The sequence below is a fragment of the Motacilla alba genome, chromosome 2 (assembly GCF_015832195.1).
Source record: "Motacilla alba alba isolate MOTALB_02 chromosome 2, Motacilla_alba_V1.0_pri, whole genome shotgun sequence".
Lineage (NCBI taxonomy): Eukaryota > Metazoa > Chordata > Aves > Passeriformes > Motacillidae > Motacilla > Motacilla alba.
Window position 1 is genome coordinate 138,659,913 of NC_052017.1, and position 19,444 is coordinate 138,679,356.

A 19,444-nucleotide genomic window follows, 5' to 3' on the forward strand; every position below is an offset into this window, starting at 1 on the left:
CCAGTTGCCATATTTTTACTTTACTCTCTTCAGTGCACTTCTTTCTGTTGCATAAGTGCACATTGTAACGTGAACATGTTGCCACCTGAACAGCCCTGAATTAAATTGGAGTAAGAAACATGAAGCCACCCCACCTTGCTCTTTGCATCACCCTCATAGTGTATGGGTCCTGACACTCATCGGCCATGGCTTGGCTGTTAAACTGAAATGGGTGCCAGTTTGCTTTTCTGTGCTGCACTATGAAGGGCAGTGAACTAATTCAGGAGCAGTAATGTTAATCCCTTTCTAGAGCAGCAACTTTCATGAGAGGTACCTGGAGCAAGAGCCTTGTCAGCTGCCACAAGTTTATCTGCTACTGCCTCTGAGTCAACACCCAGAGGTAACAACCTCTAAATTACCTTTAGAGAAACTGCTCCTGGGCAAGTCTGTGCAACCCTCTCAGCACTGTGCCATTGGTTTGGAAAAGCTTTTCACTCCCACTTTCCTCTGCTGCTCGCAACACAGTGTGGGCTGCTAAAGCAGTTGGGCTGAGCACCCATGACTGCACCTGTACCTCTCACCCAGCAGCTGCCAGTGCAACAAACCCAACCTTCTGTGTGTGCTCTGCAGCCAGCATTCCCAGAACTGTGATTTGGGCATGTGTTGCTTCTCCTGGCTCTTGCTTAAAGCCAGCCACTGCACCCGAGGAGTGCTTTCAGAGGCAGCCAGCACACACATCTGACTCCCCCTCCTCAACTTCTTCCTTCTGATCCATGGTGTGCAAAGTCCTTTTTCCATACCTTTCCATATACACTCATCGTTAGGCAGAGTCACAGCCTGGACATTTAATCACAAATGATTAATAACTCAGATGATTTAACAAAAAAAAAAAAAAAAAAAAAAAGGCCCATGAGGCACAGTAATAATTTTGGTGACTTTATTTAATGATGTATGCACAAGGAGACAGTCTGAGTTATATTGCTCCTATTTATATTTTTAGCTTATTTTTAAACATGTAAAAAATTACATGATGCTACAAGCACATGATATGTGAACTATCCTTAGAAATGAGGAGGTTAAAATATGAAAGTCAAGGAGCATGCCAAATTCTATACTGATGCTACATGCCCTAAGCATTTTGGTACAAGTCCTTTGTTGTGTAAATCATATACAAATCTTCTCCAGCTTTTCCACTTGCACTGATCTATTTTATAAAAAATTACCCTTCTATGGACTGAAATAATTACAGCAGAAATTAATGACTTCAGTGGAAAACCTAAGCCTTGCTAGTTTAAGTATATAAATATTACAATATTTAATTCAAAACAAGTATTGTTATTCTCAAATGTGTTCAGTATCATGGCATAAAAATGTTTACATTATCTAGTTTCATGGTCAGTAATTCTTGAATTTCAGAGTGCTTACAATGTCTGCAGCACGAGTGTGTGTTTATCTCTGATTATCATAATTTCTGAGTACTGTCAGAGCACTTCAGTTAATGACACAAACAACAGAATAATTTTCGTTAAAAACGGTGGCGTCACAATATTTAACCTGACTCAAAAACTCTACTGATATTTCTTACATTGTGAGTGGTTGGCCACAGCAGCTCTATTTCCAAGGAAGCATTTGTGGAGTCCTCTTTCATGTAAGATTATGAATAGCAGTAGTGCTGAGTAAGTAGAGCTTGCCTTTTTAAGACTGAGTTTGAGATGCCCTCAAAATTTTTTTTTTTGTCTTTAAATTAGGTTATTCTAATAATGTGGTAAGATATTGATAGATATTGCTACTTTTACGTATTATGTCAGTGATCTTAAAATGAAACTGGTAGCTGCAAACACCTACGTACTAACTCTGCCTCTGATAGCAAATCCTTTGGGGGATGTAGGCAGATTGCCAAATCTCTCCTCCTCTACTTCCATTCTTCAAAAATAGTGATTGTTAGTAAGTGCTGTTTAATAGTATTGCTTATGATATGTATCCAAAATGGGGAGCACAGCAGCAGTGTGTGCCTGCAATAATTAATGTGTCAGGACACAGTAACAAGGTACTTGTGATGCTAAGTTTGACTTAACAAAGTCATTTTGCATCCCTGAGGACCCAAGAGATTCAGCATCAAAAGGAAGCAGACAAAATCAATTGGCACTGGCTATTCCAAAGATCTTTGACAGAACCAGGCAATCTAAGGGTCGCCTTACAGCCCGTGCCATGTGACTGGGGCAGATGGCCTGTGTGGCAGCTTGGGCACCAGCGTGTGCAGTTCAGAAAGTTCTTGTGTGCTGATTATTTCTTGTGTTCAAAGGTAGAAGTTCATTTGTACAGGCAGTGGTCTCTCTGACAGTGACCCAGGCAGGCAAGGGACATGCTTCTTTGCAAGATGGTCTGACCTCATAAGGCAGTTTCTGCATCCACATAGAAGACAGTGCCCCGAGTATCATATCTAGGACTAGCATCTTCCTTAGTGTCTGGGTGACTTGACATCCCTGGAGGTGACTGGACTGGACTTTTTCCTCTTGGAGGTTATTTCTTCAGCTCACAAACATCAAATGGCTTACTGGCAGTTTATGTGTAAATACAGCCTATTTTGCAAGGTTGTCGTGTGGTGTAGTTCTGTAGTTCCATGAAGAGTAACCTGAGACACAGGGAGTGGTCAGAAGGGATGAGAGCCAGAAAGACTGTGTTGGGGATGAAAGGAAAGCAGCCAGCAGGGCTCCAGGCTCTGGTTCTTGTGTAGCACCTTGGACTCTGCTGGTTTTTGGACCCCATATATTGTGCAGAATAAAGAGCAAGGCAAAAGTTCTGTGTCTGGAGTAGGAGGCCAAGTGACTGAGACATGTAATCATAAACTTGACTGACCTCAGTGCATACCTGTGTTGTTCTTTACACTTTACACATAAATATCTATAGCCTACCAGTTCTTAAAATTGAGTATTACAAGAAATGCAATTTATAAACAAGGAAAATCCAGAATCCGGGTTCTTCATTGAAAAGGTCAACTGTGGGAAATTATTTCAGCAGAATGTGATCACAGAAGCTGGGTAAAAATGGAGAAAAATGCTGCCAAACACCTACTGCAGCTAATTTACATGCAGAGTACTCCAGAGAGATTTCCTGCAATCAGGACCTGCAGGAGTCAAAGCACTTTCAGGATCTGGCACAGAGCTCCATCCAACTACAGCATTTTTCATTACAGCGTTGGTGGCAGTGAAGATGTAGATGTTATAGTGATGTTGCGCTCTGGGGGTAGGCTTGGTGGTCCTGCTCTGAAACCCTAGCAGCCTGGGGTTTGCTCTTAGTGTCAATACAGGTTGCAATTAAGATTTTTCTTCATTATGTAAGAAATGCTTTTTGGCCAGGTGCCTGTTCCCAAACCTTGTGTATCCGTGCAAAGGGGGGAAGTGGCCTGCAGGAAATGTCTGGGACACAGTGTCTGTGGTGAACAAGACAGAGGAAATACACAGGTCTTGATTATTTGCTGCCCTGTAGCTCTGGACAAGGTAGTTGGACAGAGCTCCAGGGGCTGCCCTAGACTGATGAATTTACACAAAACTTGTTGTAAGGAGCTGAGTCTGGTCTGTGGGCCCAGCAGCAGCAAGGCTTATGGAGGAATCATGCACAGAGATGGGCCATTATGCAACCTGTCACAAAGAGGTAAAGTACTTCTATTTCCACTGGGCAAGAAAAAGTGCATGTCATTAATCAAAGTAATGTAAAAGATCCTTCTCAGCATTTGCCACTGCAATTCCTAGTTTGCTATTGCTGCTATAAAGAGTGTATATTGAAGCACCTGTGTGAAGCTGGCCACCTTCCTCCTCTTTCTGAGGCTTCATAGGGGAAGAGGAGAGCTCTGAGCATTGCATCCTTACAGCAAGGTCTGTAGTGCACAAGTTGCACGTGGGTAGGCTTGGATTTCTTTTCATGCCTACCAGGCATAGACTTTGTATCCATCTCTTTTCCTAGTGTCCAACAAGCACCATTTTATGGACAGCAACTTGCTCTACCAGTGCAGAATGAATTTCCGGCGGCGGCGGCGATTAATGGAGCTCCTCACTGAGAAATCTCGCCTGATGCCAGAAAGCCATGACAGCCCTTTTTGCCTGCGCAAGCAGAACCATGACAACAGGAAACACACCAGTTTTCTCTCAGGTGACTCATTAATTATACTGCTGCCTGTAGAGTGACTCCATGGAGTATTAAAAAATTGGTTTTGGACAAAGGGTTTCGGTGTTAGAAAAAAATGCAGGGCTGGGTATTATATGTCCCTGTTCATAGGGATTGTCCATTCACTCATTGTACCAAACCTACAGCTCTCTGGGGTGGATCTGTATCAACAGCATTTCAGATGCTGATCAAAATTTGGTGACCGTGTTCAAACTGAACTGGTCAAAGTCCCCCAGACTCAAAGTTTGTGGAGTTTCCAAGAAGATTAAAAGTGAGGGAAAGGGGCCCTGCAGCATTTGTGTACAATAATATCTAGTAAGAACTGAAAAAATGGAAAGGAAAACTGGAAAAATGTCGTTCCCTATATTAGAATGCTTCTTAAAAGACACTGCAATGGGAGCAGTTCAGCCATACTGTTAGTTACAGCATTACTCTCATGCAGTGACTCTTCTAACAATGTAGAACACACTTACCCGTTCCCAGTGTTGTCAGTGTAAGCATGGCTTGTTGCTGGTTTTTGGGGGTTTTTTTCCCCCTGTTTTTAAGAAACAGGGAAATGGCCTAATAACTGGTACCATCTCCCTTTCTCTCTGTGTTTTCTCTTTGCTTGCAGTGAGTCCCACCAAGGAGATCAAGATCGTGTCGGCAGTGCGGAGGAGCAGCATGAGCAGCTGTGGCAGCAGTGGGTACTTCAGCAGCAGCCCCACGCTCAGCAGCAGTCCCCCTGTGCTCTGCAACCCCAAATCTGGTGAGCACCAGCATGGCTTACGACGCACAGCAGCCAGGGTGCAGACATCTCTGTGGGGAGAAGGCGACGTGAAAAATGCCTATCGTCACGCCTAAGCCTCTGTTTCCAAGAATACATTAAAAATTCACAGTGTCACAGGTTTTGTAGGCCAGAGGGAACTATTATCATCTTCTAGCCTGAAGTCCTGTTGAACACAAGCCAGACGTCTGCCTCCAGTTACTTCTGTGTCAAGTCCATAATTGTGGTTTGAGCTGCAGTTTATCTCTTAGGACTACGTGCAGTCAGGGGCCTAGATTTGTCTCTTCACTGCCAAGCTCTGAACCAATTCAAATCTCCTCCTAGAAACATTCCTTTGGTGCAAGTCAGAGGAGAGTTTAACTATCCAGTGACTGCTTGAGCTGCTATGGAACAACACCCCTCAGAAAACAACAGGCTCTAAAAAAACCTGAGGCAGCATTGTTTCAGCCTGTCAAAGACAATTTGAACATTTTAATTTGTTTTAAGTCTTACACTGGTCTGTTTCAGAAGGTAGAAGTAGTATTGAAGCTTATTTTCCTTTTGAAAGGATTTCCTATCCCACGCCGGAAGGTTAAACACACCCATTCTTCCACAGTTCACTTGAAATTGTTTCTAACTGTACATCTGGGAAGGGAAAAACAGACCAAGATAGATATTGTTTCAGCCTCTCTATTTCCCTCAGAAATAGCCCTGAATATCAAACATGGCCCCTGCTGCCCTTTGAGTTCCTTATTATTTCAAATTCACCAAGTCCCTGCCAGTGATGTGGGGAGTACTGTACAACTGGGTAAGGCTTCAGTGGATATGTGTAATCTTTGCTTTCAGAGGGATGCTGGCATTTGAAGTGATTACAGGAGAGTGCCTCAAGCACTAGGTGAATGCTGTTCAAAACATCGACCATTTACTCCGGAGATGAGTGAACTAAAGTGCGTTTCATTCCTGCTGTGCAGAGTGGCCATCAGAAAGGGAAGGATATTTTCCCTCTCTCTCCTTTTAGCACATTTCCTTCCCTCTCCTTAAGCTCTGCTGGGAATTCAGCATGAAGCTCTGAACAAAAATAATTAGAAGGACTCAGTAGGATTATATGCTCAGAAGCCATAACCCCTCCAGCAGGCCTGCTGCCCAGCAGAGGAAATGCTGTCAGTTCTAGTGGCCATTGCATCCTCGGAGTGTGCTATTGTTGGGTGCTCACCACCACCTTCCAGTATGCTCACCCCTTCATGCAAGGGGCTTGCCCCTAGATAAAGGGTGCTACAGTATCATGTTTTGGCAGAATATCAAATATCTCTCAGGTATACTTTCAGAAATGCTCTGGTAGCTTTTGTATGGGGAGCTCTTTGTCCTCAGTACATTAATTACATCCAGGAAAATTTTCTGGGACAGATAAAAAAGCATTCATGTGCTATCCATAAATGTGTGTGTTATCTAAAGTATGCCAACTATTCTGTTCATTTATGGTTCTGATTTTATATGAAGTGTCAGCCCATGAGTAGTGAGAACAAGTTTATTTTAATGCAGCTGATTACACAATACTGGAAGGAAAAAAATAGGCTGACGTTGCTCTTGCATATTTTTTAGAAGAAACTTTCCCTTAGGACTAGTTTTCAAACTGTGAATAGCTTTAACAGACTCATATTTGAAAGAAGACAGCAGTGGGCTTATAAACAGACTGATTTTTAAGAATTATACAATTACTGGCAATGTAGGGTTATTTCTCCCAGAGTACAAGTACAGATCCACACATCAGCTTGCATAGGTTAACATAAGGCTGTCAGGCGTAAATATCACAGGGAATTCTTAATCCTGTGCTCACTGTAAGGAGACTTTGTTCACAAATAGCTTCCTGCTATCCAGACCCAGAGCGTGTTGCTGACCTACGTGCCGATAAACACAAGGCAGAGGTGTATTTGTTGTCAGACAAGCTCTCTTGCAGGCAAGCACTTAAAAAACACCCAGGTCATGACTTGACCAATCATGTAGAAAAACAATCATCAAACAAAAAAAAATTCTGGAGGTATAATGAAGAGAGGCACATAAGAGAGCTCTGCGTGGATGATTTATCAGATTCTGACTTGTCAAATGAGAACAATCATTCAGTTTTTTCACATTGACCAGACATGCTTTACCAAGTGCAACACTGGCTAAATTACAGTTCATCAAAATGCATAGGAAGGTTAAAAAAAAATTGGTTTGTCTGCTAGAATCCTCTTTGCTCCCATGAATGTCAATAAGAAAATCAAGAACATCTTCAAATGCCATCTGTGAGAAATTTTGCTACCACTTGTGACTGAAAAGACAGACACCATCAAAATTATTTATCACTGAAAGAAAAACAGCCATAATATTAAGGGTGAAGCAGGCAGATGGGGTGAACAGAATATATCTTTATGTTGTCCTTTGTCTTTGAAGCATTTATGGACAGATAAAAAGTGGTACACAGGATGGTATTGGTTTGATCTGGCAGAACTTCAAATGTAATTTGTTTGGAGGAAAATGATGCCATTACATGGGAAGGCAATGGGGACCTGCAGAAACTAACTAGTATTTCCTTTCATTTAAAATCCCAGACACCTGTAGGTTACCTTGTCTGTCCCTGGATAAGATGGGAATTGTAGGTCTGTGCCTACAGTTGCAGAAGTCTCTTGAGATAATTCCTCACCCAAGCAGGATTTTCTTGCTATTCAATTCTATGATTCAAACCCAAATTAGATGAAATAGCAGAGAGCACACAGTGAGATGTGAAGGAAAGCTGCTCTGTGCCAGGAAGGTTGGTCACTTGTTTCAACACTGGACACAGGAAAAGTCACTTCTGACTTTTGTGATAGTGTTTAGGGGATTTTGATTGCAGACAACAAAGTCTGTTGGCTAAATGCCCTAGTTTTCCAAAGATCTCAGCATTTATACTCAGTGTTACTCTGTGGGCTTTTTCTTGGTTCTCTTACTGCTTTCAAGCAAGTCTGCAAGAATTGAAAGCATGTATGGGAAGTGGGGCCAAAAAGATGTAACCCAACAATATATCTTATTTATTAGGAGAAACTCCAGAGGAATGTTTTCATTGAATATTCATTTCTGTACCTCCACAGTATTAAAGAGACCTGTGACTGCTGATGAGCTCTTGATGCCTGGAGCCCCTTATGTTAGAAAAACTTTTACGGTATGTCTCCAGTGTTTTTCTTTATTTTCTGCATGTTATATGCGTAGGGCAATCCAAATAGACATTTTCTGGTGGGATAATTAGAGCTTATTTGTATTTGCTGAGGTTGATACTTCAAAATCCCAGGCTCTATTATCAGTACTTCCACAAATTTCAGGTCTGATTCAGCACTTGTTTATTCTGTCTTTATGCCAGTGTGATACTTAAAAAGGGTGTAAAATTACATGAAGCCAACAAGATTTATATAATACAAACTCATCCAGACTTGGTGCTCCTGCTCTGCAGGAGTGGATCACCCACCCAAACTGAAGTTTTCTAGCAGGGTCTTTCTACGTGATGGGACAGAAAATTTGACTAACATACATTATTAGAGCCCTTCTTTAAAAATGGCTTTGAACCTAGTCATTGCTTTTGGAGCATTGCTTTTACAGCCTCCTAGTTCAACAAAGAAACTTCATTAAAAGCAAGAGGAATCACTTGGGTAGAGCCAAATGACACAGCAGCCTGTACTCTACTATGTGTTGGAAGTACAGAGATATTGAAATTACATCTTGGACCATTTAGAAGTTGCCCCCTTGAATTTCATGGATCTGCTTGAAAGTGATCACGTCCTTTCTTCTTTGCAGATCGTTGGCGATGCCGTGGGCTGGGGCTTTGTGGTGCGGGGGAGCAAACCCTGCCACATCCAGGCTGTGGATCCCAGTGGGCCAGCGGCCGCGGCTGGCATGAAGGTGGGTTCTCAAAATGGGATGATTTCCCAGGGAAATTTGTGCTGTCCAATGAAGATCTTGGGCTGCCTGTATTAGGGGAGGGAGGGGTGCTTTTGTTTCCAGTGTGGAGTGCCTTTGTCTCAGTTTCAGGCATTCCTGCACAATGAGTTCTGTGCTCTTTAAACCCCCTCCTGTTTCTTTTCTTTTGTCTTTGAGATTCTTGAAGTCTCTTTTTCACATGAGATTTCATTATACTTTCCAAGTCTCTCTCTTGACCTTTTACCTTTTTGAAGGATGGGTCGTTGGCTGGTTTTGGTGGTGATGTTATTCTTTGATGGATTTTTTTTTTTTTAATTGCAATGTTTTTTCAACTCTGCACAATTTTAGCTTCCCTTTTTACTTTACAATTTATGTGACTGCTGGTATGCACCTTCTGGACTTTGCCTTTATAGGAACAGGCAAAGTCAGACATACCTAGTAAAAGTGAAGCTAGCACAGCCCATTGTTCAGTGTAGAGCAGTTAAGATTCAAGACAATTTGGAAAGAACAACGGATAATACTTTCATAAAGAGCTGAAAGAGCTTCATAAGTGATTTAAGAATTAATAAATACACATTCCACTTTTAGCTTTTGCACTGCAATGCAGAGCTCATTGACTTACCTGTGGTCTTGGATCACATCCTGCATATATCTGTGAATTAATCTCTGCCTTGTACAAAGAGAAAAATAAAGGCAAAGTATTATGTTAAGTACAGATAAAAGCAAGAAAATTAAGTTAGCTACTACACCTGCTCCAATGGCCAGAAAGATTAAACTACTTATTTATGCCATGCTTTATTTTATAGCAGCAACACAGATGAAGGTTTCAGGTGTATTCCACATGTACCCTAGTTTGCCATGAATTTTGTCCAGCCTTCTAATTCATCTCTCATTCCCATCACACTCACCCCAGTTGCCTCTCACCTGTCCATTCACACCCACTAAGCTGGAGGCCACAGCTCCAGGGATGCACATCCTGCCTGCTGCAGTGCCAGACCTGCCATGGGACCCTCCTTAGCAAGTGCAGGACAGGGGTTTCTGCTCTCTGGCTGCTGATTCTTTTCTTAATGGAACTTTCACGAACATACTGTCTTTGAAACTTTTTTTTTAGAACAGGTAGGCAAAACCCTGGGACAGGGAATGGCAGCTGCAGAGCTTGTTGGTACATGCAGCACCCAGACACTTCCTGCTGGTGAAGAAGCTTGAGTTCCAAGGAAGCTGGAAGTTTTTTAGTGTGTTTTATACAACACCTAAATATAAAATACAGTTACAATTTTTATATGAAGAGTGTAATTTTCAAATAATGATTCTACCTAAAATGTAAAGGGCCTAAATTTAAAAATAATTTATTAATTCATGTGTATTTTGTAGATCCTGAACTTGGGGAGCTTAGTATTTCACAGCAGCTTTTATTCTCTGAATATAGAAGCTAGCAGTACAGTGGAGCAATTCTGAAACCTGACCTGTAAAAACAACACTGTGGTGTCATATGTGTAATCCCATGGGGTTGCAGAGGTCTTACCTGAACCATTCAAGATTGAAGAATGCAAAATAGTTCACTGTCCTGAGAAGAACAAGCAGTGTTGTAAAACTGGGTTATATTGCCTTGATTTTACACAAGGACAGATCTGATTATTTTCAAAGCTGTTATCTTTATATGAAATGGATTTTCAGAGCACAATTGCACATAAAAATTTATAGCTGCATATGAGATGAACTCCTCTTTAGACACAAAAATTGTTGCCCCATTTTTGGAAATGCTGAATACCTTTAGCCTAGTGAAGACATGGTGTTTTTCTTTGAAAATAGGGGCTTTTGTTAGATGTTCCCATGGCAATAATTATGTAAATCATAGTGCAGTATCTGAAATTTAAAAAAAAATCTATGTCACTTAATCCATCTGTTTACAGAACTCCTCAATCTGTCAAATTTAAAGAAATCAAATGACAGGCTTTAGATGACAGCTCCTTGAAATTAAACATTCCCCTGTGTGGAAGCTGCAGGAAGGGCACTTTGAAAAGAGGCTGGGCATGGTAACTTCTGGTGGGCTGGTGCAAGAGGCTTTTGTCTGCAAAAAGAGTGCTACACCAAAGAAGCGCTAACAAGGAAAGTTGGCTATGATGAAAAGGGCAAGAATTTGAAGAAGAGCCAAGCCTTGGCGTAGCAGTTTGTAGAAAAGTTCTTGGCAGTAGCAGCAGGGATTTTCCTCCTAAGGAGATGCATCCACTGTAATTGTTTTTAGAACGTCTTTATTTGTAAAGCTTGTGATTTTGCACTTGCCTGCTTTGGAGAGCACTATTTTCCTGTCTTTGCATTATGGTGGACATACTGTTGAGAGAGGACTGCTGCCTACAATGTCATTGTAGGACCTTGGTTTGTGCATTTAAAATTCTACCATGTATCACAGAAAGCAGTAAACCTTACAGGCTCAACCAACCGCTGGACTTAGTGGTAGCTTGCTTTCAGTTTGAGCTTGTGTGGGCTCTTGGCCTGCTCTGAAGTGCTGTGAGTTGGGAGTCTGAGTAGAAAGCTCAATGAGCTCGGGACAGAGCTCTGGCCGCCCACAGTGGCTGTGCCTGGGCACGGCGCGAGCGGCTGGGACACGTGGGCCCTGTCACACACGTGCACCTCAGTGTGGCAGCACTTGCCATCTCCTTATGTGTGACATCCTCTTCTGGGGGAATTTTCAGACAATTTATTTCTGACAAAATCCCTACTAGCATGATCTGCTGAAGATGTGTGAGAGGCTATAAGCCTTAGGATTTGATACCTCTCCTGGGGCTGGTAAGCAGGATTACCACTCACAGTCTGAAATTTCAGGTGTGAAGCTGAGAAAATAATTCAATCAATATCTAGCCAATTAGCTTTATAAAAGTATTTTTGGACCTGGTTTGCTGAAGTGTGTTTGCCTGTGACAGCGTTGTGAGGGGAGTGGTTGCTGCAAGTGCATTAAGAAGTGGGAGCTGGAGATGACGCGAGGCTATGAAAGGAGTCAGTGTTGCGATGCGTTCTTCTAAGTTATTTGCAGCTCTGTTTAGCTGTCTGCTGTCATCAGCAGTGCAGACAGGAACAGCAGGATTTTGAAGTTCCCAGGTTGCTTTAATATTCATTATTGACTGGCTGAAAAATCTGGTTCTCTGCAGATGACACTGCTAAATATTGCCAGCTGTTGTCAGTAAAACTCTTTTTCTTTAGTGATTTATTCTGTAAGTTCATTTCTTACTTTTAAGGTGCAAGTATTTTTTGAAAAGTTACAACTTGACTTCAAACTAGTTACTTAAATTATGCATCACATTGTTATTTAGTGTGACATAACTGCAGCAGAGTGTGATGGAACAAGCAGACCTAGCTAAGTATGAGGCTTGTGAGAGAGACAAATTAATCACTCATTTTGCTGATCATTTGTTCTTCCCACTGTCTGGAGAAATCAGTGCCCTACTCAAACTGTTAAAAGAAAGCTATCTGATTCCTTAAACTGATTCTTAGCAAATTACTATTTATAGCTGTAACACCTAAGGTGCTCAAATCATACAAATTTCCAGTGGCTGTTTAAGCTTTTCAAGCCTAGTTCTTCATTTCAGCAGCCGGGAGTCAGCAGCAGGGAGTTTGAAGGACCACGTGTTGTAACTGGTACCAGCACCTTCTGTTTGGAGCTCAGCTTGGGAACTGTAATGTGCAGCCACGACCCTTTCAGCATGGTTCTGCTCTCCTGATCTCTAAAAGCTGGAGGAGATCAGTGTTATAAATTTTCTGCCTGTTCATTTGTCTTCTGCATTCACAAATGATTATTTCAGGTCCAGTTTCTCAAATGATTTCACTAGCAGAATAAAAATCAACTCCCAAGTGTAATTGAGTTGCCACTGTGTCAAGAAGCCAGTGAATGTCACTTCATCAGGGTCATCAAGCCCATTTCATGCAGTCAAAGGAACATCTGTACTATCTGATTGCTCCAAAGGATTCAAGTACTGCCACAATAACAGCATATTACAGACTTGTAACATGGAAGACTAAAAGGCGCATATTATAAGTGTCCAGCAGGGTGAAAGCCAACCCAAAAGCATGTCATGTCAGAGGACTTACCAATGCCTTATATTCCTGCAATTGGAGAACATTTGAACAGTGAGATTCTCCCGAAGTTGAACGTACCCTCAAGCTACAGAGAAACACAAAACTCATTTGATGGTCCTTGCCAACCTGACCTCAAACATGAGGACTGCGTAACTGTTTGGCAAGCAAGATAAATCAGTCTAAAAATCCTTAATAAAAACCCTTCTCCCAGGAAAAAAGTATCCCAAGTCTGATTTCCAGCTTTTACAGGATAGTGGGAAAGATAGAGAAGCATGGATATTGTAGGTGAGAAACTTCTTTGTAGCTCCTAAAGGGAGCTTGAAAACTGGGGTTTATATTGTATCAGTAAGGCACAAGGTATATGCCTCCATTGAACCCTCTCTGTGAAGTTTAGGAAAGAGAAGATACCTCAGTGTTTGGTGCTGGGCCTCTAGCCCTTCAAAGCACTCCAGGGATGCTTCTGTGCTAATTGAAGCTATCTGAAGGGTACTTTAATTTTTTTCATGGAATTGAGCTTTAAATGAGAAGATGGAGTAGGCTTGGATAAATATTTATGCTGTGCACTAGCATATGGTGTTGAAGCAGATGCAATTCAGTCTTAGAATTCTTATCTTATACCAACATGTTACTGATTGTAGAAAAGCATAAATTACACGAGTTGCCATCTGTTTTCAATTACAGCATGAAAACACTGAGGCAGGTTGGGATTTTCCTTTAGCTGTGTTATCAGCTTGCTGCTGAATTTGGTAATTACATTAGAGTGAGTTGAGAATGGATGTATTTGGTAATGTGAACACTCAGAAAAAGTTGCTGACAAACTGCTTTCATAGCTTGTCCATAAATAGAAAAGCAGCAGAGCTAAACATGCACTAGCACTACCCAGAGTGAATGCCACTGCTGTAGGGCTTGAATATAAATGTATATATAAGCTTCAAACACGTCTCTGTAAGTGCTTCATTTTCTGATAGTATTTATTTATAAACTATAATATAAAGGTCCATTCTCCTCCACAGAAATGTGGAAGCTGTATTTAAACATCTATGACCTTAGAAAAATCTAATTTTAAGAAAATCTAATTTTTTAGCACAAAATCAGTCTGATTTTGTAAAACCAAAGAAAATTCAAAGATGCATTGACTCTGTCTATCATTTTATGCAGCAGTAACCAGGACCTCAGATTTTATCTGCTGTTACCCATCACGGAGATTGGAGAGTGAACTGAGTAGGGTAGCATTAGCCTCAAACATCATTGAGATCATGCTTGAGAAGAGTGATTGTTACATTACAGAATCAAAGAACGGGTCATGTTGGAAGGGACCACAGGAGGTCACCTGGTGCAACCTCCCAGCTCAAGTAGGGTCATCCTAGAGCACATTGCACAGGACTGGGCCCATCCAGTAAGGGGGATTCCACAGCCTCCCTGGTCAATCTGTTCCAGTGCACAACCACTGCACAGTAAAGAAGTCCTTCCTTGTGTTCAAGTGGAACTTCCTGTGCTTCAGGTTTTGCCTCTTGTCCTATTGCTTGGAACTGCTGGTGAGAGCCTGGCCCATCCTCTTGGCGCCCTCCATTTAGCTAGACATTAATGAGGTTCATCAGTCATCTCTTCTTGAGGCTTAACAGTCCCAGCTCCCTCAACCTTTCATTGTAAGAGAGATTCTCCAGACCCTTGACTGACTTTGTAGCCCTCCACTGGACCCATTCCATTTTTCCATGTCTCTCTTGTACTGAGGGGCCTGGAACTGGACACAGCACTCCAGATGCGCCTCACTAGGGCAGAGTAGAGAGGCAGGATCACCTCCCTTGTCCTGCTGGCAATTCTTTTCCTAATGCACGCAGGATAACACTGTCTTCTTGACCACAAGGACATGCTCCTGGCTCATGGACAGTTTGTTGTCCACCAGGACCCCCGGGTCCTTCCCTGCAGAGCTGCTTTCTAGCAGGCTGGCCGCCACCCTGGACTGCATGGGGTTGTTCCTCTCCAGGTGCAAGACCAGGACATTAGGACATGTTAAGAGCATAGCAATGGTGAACATAATGTTGAACAATTTGATGAACAGTTTGGATGGCTTTTTCATAATTATTTATTTAATCCTTAGTGGAAATCTTTCTAAAAGACTCTAAAGAAAAAATCAGTATGGCTATGATAGTCAGTAGCACAATAATTCAACAGAAGTTGGAAGAGATCAAATATTTATGAATGTGAAAATGCTAAGCTCTGCCATCAAAAATGAGTTCTTGACTGTTTGTGCTTGACAAATTTTTAACATTTTAGCGCTCACTGTGCTTTGCTGATCAGTGAATGAATCTGTGCCTGGGTGTTCCTGTTCTGTGTCTGCCTTCCCTTGTGGTCATCATTTGCTCATGTAGTTTGCTGATGAGTTGTGGTGATGCTTCCCTAACTGTCCCAAGGTTTCCACTTTCTCTGTTTGTATTTAATTAAACTCAATGAGTAGTTCCCAGATTTTTAGAGTGAATCTTTTTACCACATCTACACAGGTTGGACATACTCTAGAACCACGTTACTCTTACTGTACTGGGATTAATGCCATGAAAATTATCACAGTAACATGGTTCTGTGAGGACTTGGCAGAAAACTGCATTGCACCCATCTCCTCTTGTCTGGGAGTTCTGTGAATCCAGCCCTCTCACCAAAGTAGAGGCTTCTCTAACTGAAGAAGAAGGTGGTTTTGAAAGCTGCATTGTGTGTCACTGCCAGAACTTTGTTTAGTTGCCAGAAGGGGACAAGGCTTGGCAAATTTCTCCTTTGCTTTCATTGGAGGCTACTACAAGTGCAACAACAGAGCCTTTATGTCCTTGACCATCCTTTGCACCAGCACAGTGTCTTTAGGTTGATTGAAATAATGGAAGTTTTTTCCTCAGTATTGGGAATTCCAGTGCAAAATTGGCTATCTCTTTTCTGCCCCTTCACTGCACCAGCTACTCTGTCCATTTTATTCCTTCTCTATGTTGGAAGCCCTGTCATTGTTGAACTTCTGTGTCAGGAGACTCTTGGAGACACTGTTCCACCAGGCTGCTGGTGAGCCTGCCCCATGGTGGCCACAAGGAAGTCACAGTTTGGATTTGGATTCTACTCTTTTTCCTGTCACAGACCCTCTGTGCAATACTGACCATTTCCCACCAGAGGGTTTGGGTTTAAATAGAAATGGAAAATGCCAAAAAATCAGACATATTGTCAAACATAACCAAAACATTTGATGAGTGGATCTGTTTCAGCACCTGTACAGATTAAGTTTGCTAAAGTTTCTTTGTTTCCTTTTGGGACCTGTGGTGCACAGCATAAGGCCCAGGTCTTCCAGACTCAGAGCAGAGATTTTGCAGACTGGGCCCAGTGACTCCCATGCAGCAATGTTACAGCTCCCCAGGTTTCAATCGCCAGTTTGTACAGCTCTTCTCTTCCTAAGCCATCCTTCTTCCCCTCCTGAAATTTGTGTTTGTGTTAACTCCAGATGCTTTCTTTGTGACATCCCACCCTGCCACCCCTGCCCAGGTTATAACTACTCTGCAGACATACACTTATCTATTGCCAATGTTACCATATTCCAGTCTCTGCTGATCTTTACGAAAATTCTCCTGTTTTGCTCCATTTTTCACTAATAAATCATCAGACTCTTAATAGTGTAATTTTAATTCTTTTAAAACCATAAGAAAGCTTCTGTTATCTTCTGACATGTCAGAATTTCATCCTACATTCCTACTTTTTATGGTGGATCTCCATTTTTTTCTGCTTGTTTCCTTGGTTTGCCTTGCTTCCTTGTCCACAGAGTTGTATAAGGATAAGTTTGTTTTGAAGAAATCTCTTCTGAGGCTGCAAAACTTCTGAAGCTGTTTTGGAGGGTTAAGTGAACTTCACCCTTGTGAGAGTGCACAGCCACTACCAAGTAGTTGGGTCTGGGACTGTGCTTGCTTCAGTGGCTCATGAGTCTCTGTTCTCCTGAGCCAGTGGACATAAAATTGACTAAAAAATCACCTTTATCTTGTACTAGAGACCAGGTGCTTGCTGTGACTATCTGGAACTGTTCTATGATGAAGAAATCAAAACTTGGCATTGGAAAAGTCACACACTGAGGTATGAGGGGAAAGACCCCCCACCATGCAGTTGTGAACATTGACGCAAACCTCACGCCAGCAGGATGTGAGCTGCAAACTGCACACACAAAAGAAAACAGAAAATTTCTTTTTATGGTTGTCAGACCTGGTTTTGAACAACAGGATCCATGTTGCTCACTATGGAGAAAGGAATTAAGACAGTGGGAATTCCCAGGTGAAATATAAAAATAGTGAGTTCAACTTTTTGAGTTCTAAATTTCTCCTTTAACATCTTCCCCCCTGCCAAACTTACAGGACACGGGTTTAACAAGGTTTTACTTGCTTATGCCAGACCCAAATTTTGGCCTGCAGAGAAGTATTAGGTTTCCAATGCCTCTGTGTGATTTTTCCTAAAGACTCTTTTAACAGAGAGTTTTACTGGGCAATAAAATAACTTTTTTTCTCTTTACAACAACTGAAACCTTATGTGAGTACAGCAAGTTTTGTAATATCTCAGAGCTCCTTTTTCCACATTCACAGTGGTGTGGTTGACTTTAGAATTGAACTTGTTTGTAGGCCTGTCACCTAAAATGCCATTGGGCAACAAGTGACTCACTGTACTTGTGTCTGCATGTTGGCTTCTTCTCATCAATAGGAAATAAAAATACAAAAAAAAATCTGCAGCTTCATTACTGGAGATCAGTGGATTTTCTAAATTTAGTCTCATTATTTTAATAAATGATAGTTTTAAAAATTCTTTTCAAGTAAGAAGTGTCTTATAACAGGATAACCCAGATATCTGAACACCCTGCCTTTATCAAAGGGTTTTCTTGATTTTTTTCTGGAGTCTTACAGCTGTAACCATTCAGAAAGAGAGACAGCAGCACTGTAGAACAGAGCTGTGCTTGTGTTTTGATACAACTTCCAAGCTCCTGTGTGGTCTCTAGGCCATTGAATGGCAAGATCTAGTGCCTGATGGAGCAGCTGGGATCTCCCATGCTCAAGCTGTCGTGGGCTATTGCAGGTCACTGCCAGGTAGTCCAGGCTCTCTGAAGAGACTGCTGTCATCTGAAAAACTGATCCGCAGAATGCCTGAAATCTTGAAAAGGTTATCCTAAGTGTCGGTAAAAAAGACAGAATTAGAGTTTGGTTCAGCAAAAAGCTGTCATTTTGAACTACTTCGGCTCTCAACTGAGGATGAAAAGCATTTTGTATTACTTGGTTTAGTTGCAATACTCATTTCACTTGATTCCTTGGAGAGTTCCTCAGATGCTGTTGGTTTTACAAGTCCAGGCTATCTCAGCTCTCTGCCCTGAGCACTTCAAGGATGCTACTGCTCCCCAGCTGCTGCTCTGAAGACTCTTGCCTCCACCTCTTTTCTTGTTGCTGCTCAAGACACAAAGTGGCTTCCTTTCATGGTATAAGCGAATGATTCGGGAAGCATGTTGCGTTAAAGCCAAGGCTCTGTTTAGCTAGCCAAACACATGGAAAAACAATTGCACTTTTGTCTGTGCAAACAGAGAGCAGCTGTTTGTCTCAAACAGCGCAGACTGTTCCTGCCCATGACACGCTGGATACCAGAGGGTGCTGAGGGTGCCTTGCATGAATCTGTCTGCCCCTGTAATTCCCTTGCTCACACTTCATGACTGTTTTTAACCAATATGGGACTTAAATGAGATACAGTTCAGCATAATTATATTTGACCGTATAAGTAAACTGATACATAGTTTTAAAGTCCTTTATTCATTATGTGCAATTTTGTTTTAGCAAATGTGGTTTAGCTACAGATATACCGGAAAAAAAAGACCCCAAAAGGTCAACCCAAGCATTAAAACACATTATTTCTAAGCTTAGACTCTGTTCTTCTGACACTGATGCAGTATTTTACCCAGAGCCATCTTTAGCCATTCGAGTTATTTAACATTTTCAGAACTGTTCTGTGGTAGGTATCAAATTGCACTATACAATAAAAATGCTTATAAAGTTAGACATGCAGTCACTGGTTTGCTTTCCTGATGTGGCCCAGCCTGATCCAGCTTTACCTGTGGGTATTTCTCACTGGGACTCACATTAAGTCAGTGATTTTACACACCAATTCCCAATTAGGGCCATGGAAAGCAGTGACCTATATTCCCCTACTCCATATTTATACATGGTTTGTGTTTCAGGGTATTATGTTCTTATGTTATTACTCTCCAGATATGTACAGATAGCATTAATTTACCTTTATGAATAATTCCTGCTCAGTTGATCTGTCAGCAAAACTCCACCACTTGCAGAGCTGAGACTTGTGCAGCCCAAGAGACTCATGCTCCAAAGCAGGAGTTGTTCTCATGGGCTCTTAGGTCAGCTCTTTTCCTTCTCTAATTTGTCCACTCTGTTTATGGAGTTTGCTCAGCAATGGTTTAATTCTCTTTCTGGTGAAGAAAAAAGGACTTGAATTCCCAGAGATTCCCATCATTTGGAAGGGAGGAAGGGAGGGAGAGACTATCTGAACCAATGACAAAGCCCTTGATAA

General features: G+C 41.8%; 1 protein-coding gene across 3 annotated transcripts in view; it reads left to right on the top strand.

Moving 5' to 3' along the window:
- DEPTOR (DEP domain containing MTOR interacting protein) overlaps nucleotides 1-19,444 on the top strand; it is a 75,149-nt gene that overhangs the window by 44,051 nt on the left and 11,654 nt on the right. For all 3 annotated transcript variants that reach the window (XM_038129267.1, XM_038129268.1, XM_038129266.1), the window contains 4 exons: nucleotides 3,940-4,125; nucleotides 4,754-4,888; nucleotides 7,990-8,060; nucleotides 8,687-8,791. In XM_038129267.1, coding sequence (XP_037985195.1) covers nucleotides 3,940-4,125; nucleotides 4,754-4,888; nucleotides 7,990-8,060; nucleotides 8,687-8,791 — 497 coding nt within the window. The remainder of the gene's footprint in view (nucleotides 1-3,939; nucleotides 4,126-4,753; nucleotides 4,889-7,989; nucleotides 8,061-8,686; nucleotides 8,792-19,444) is intronic.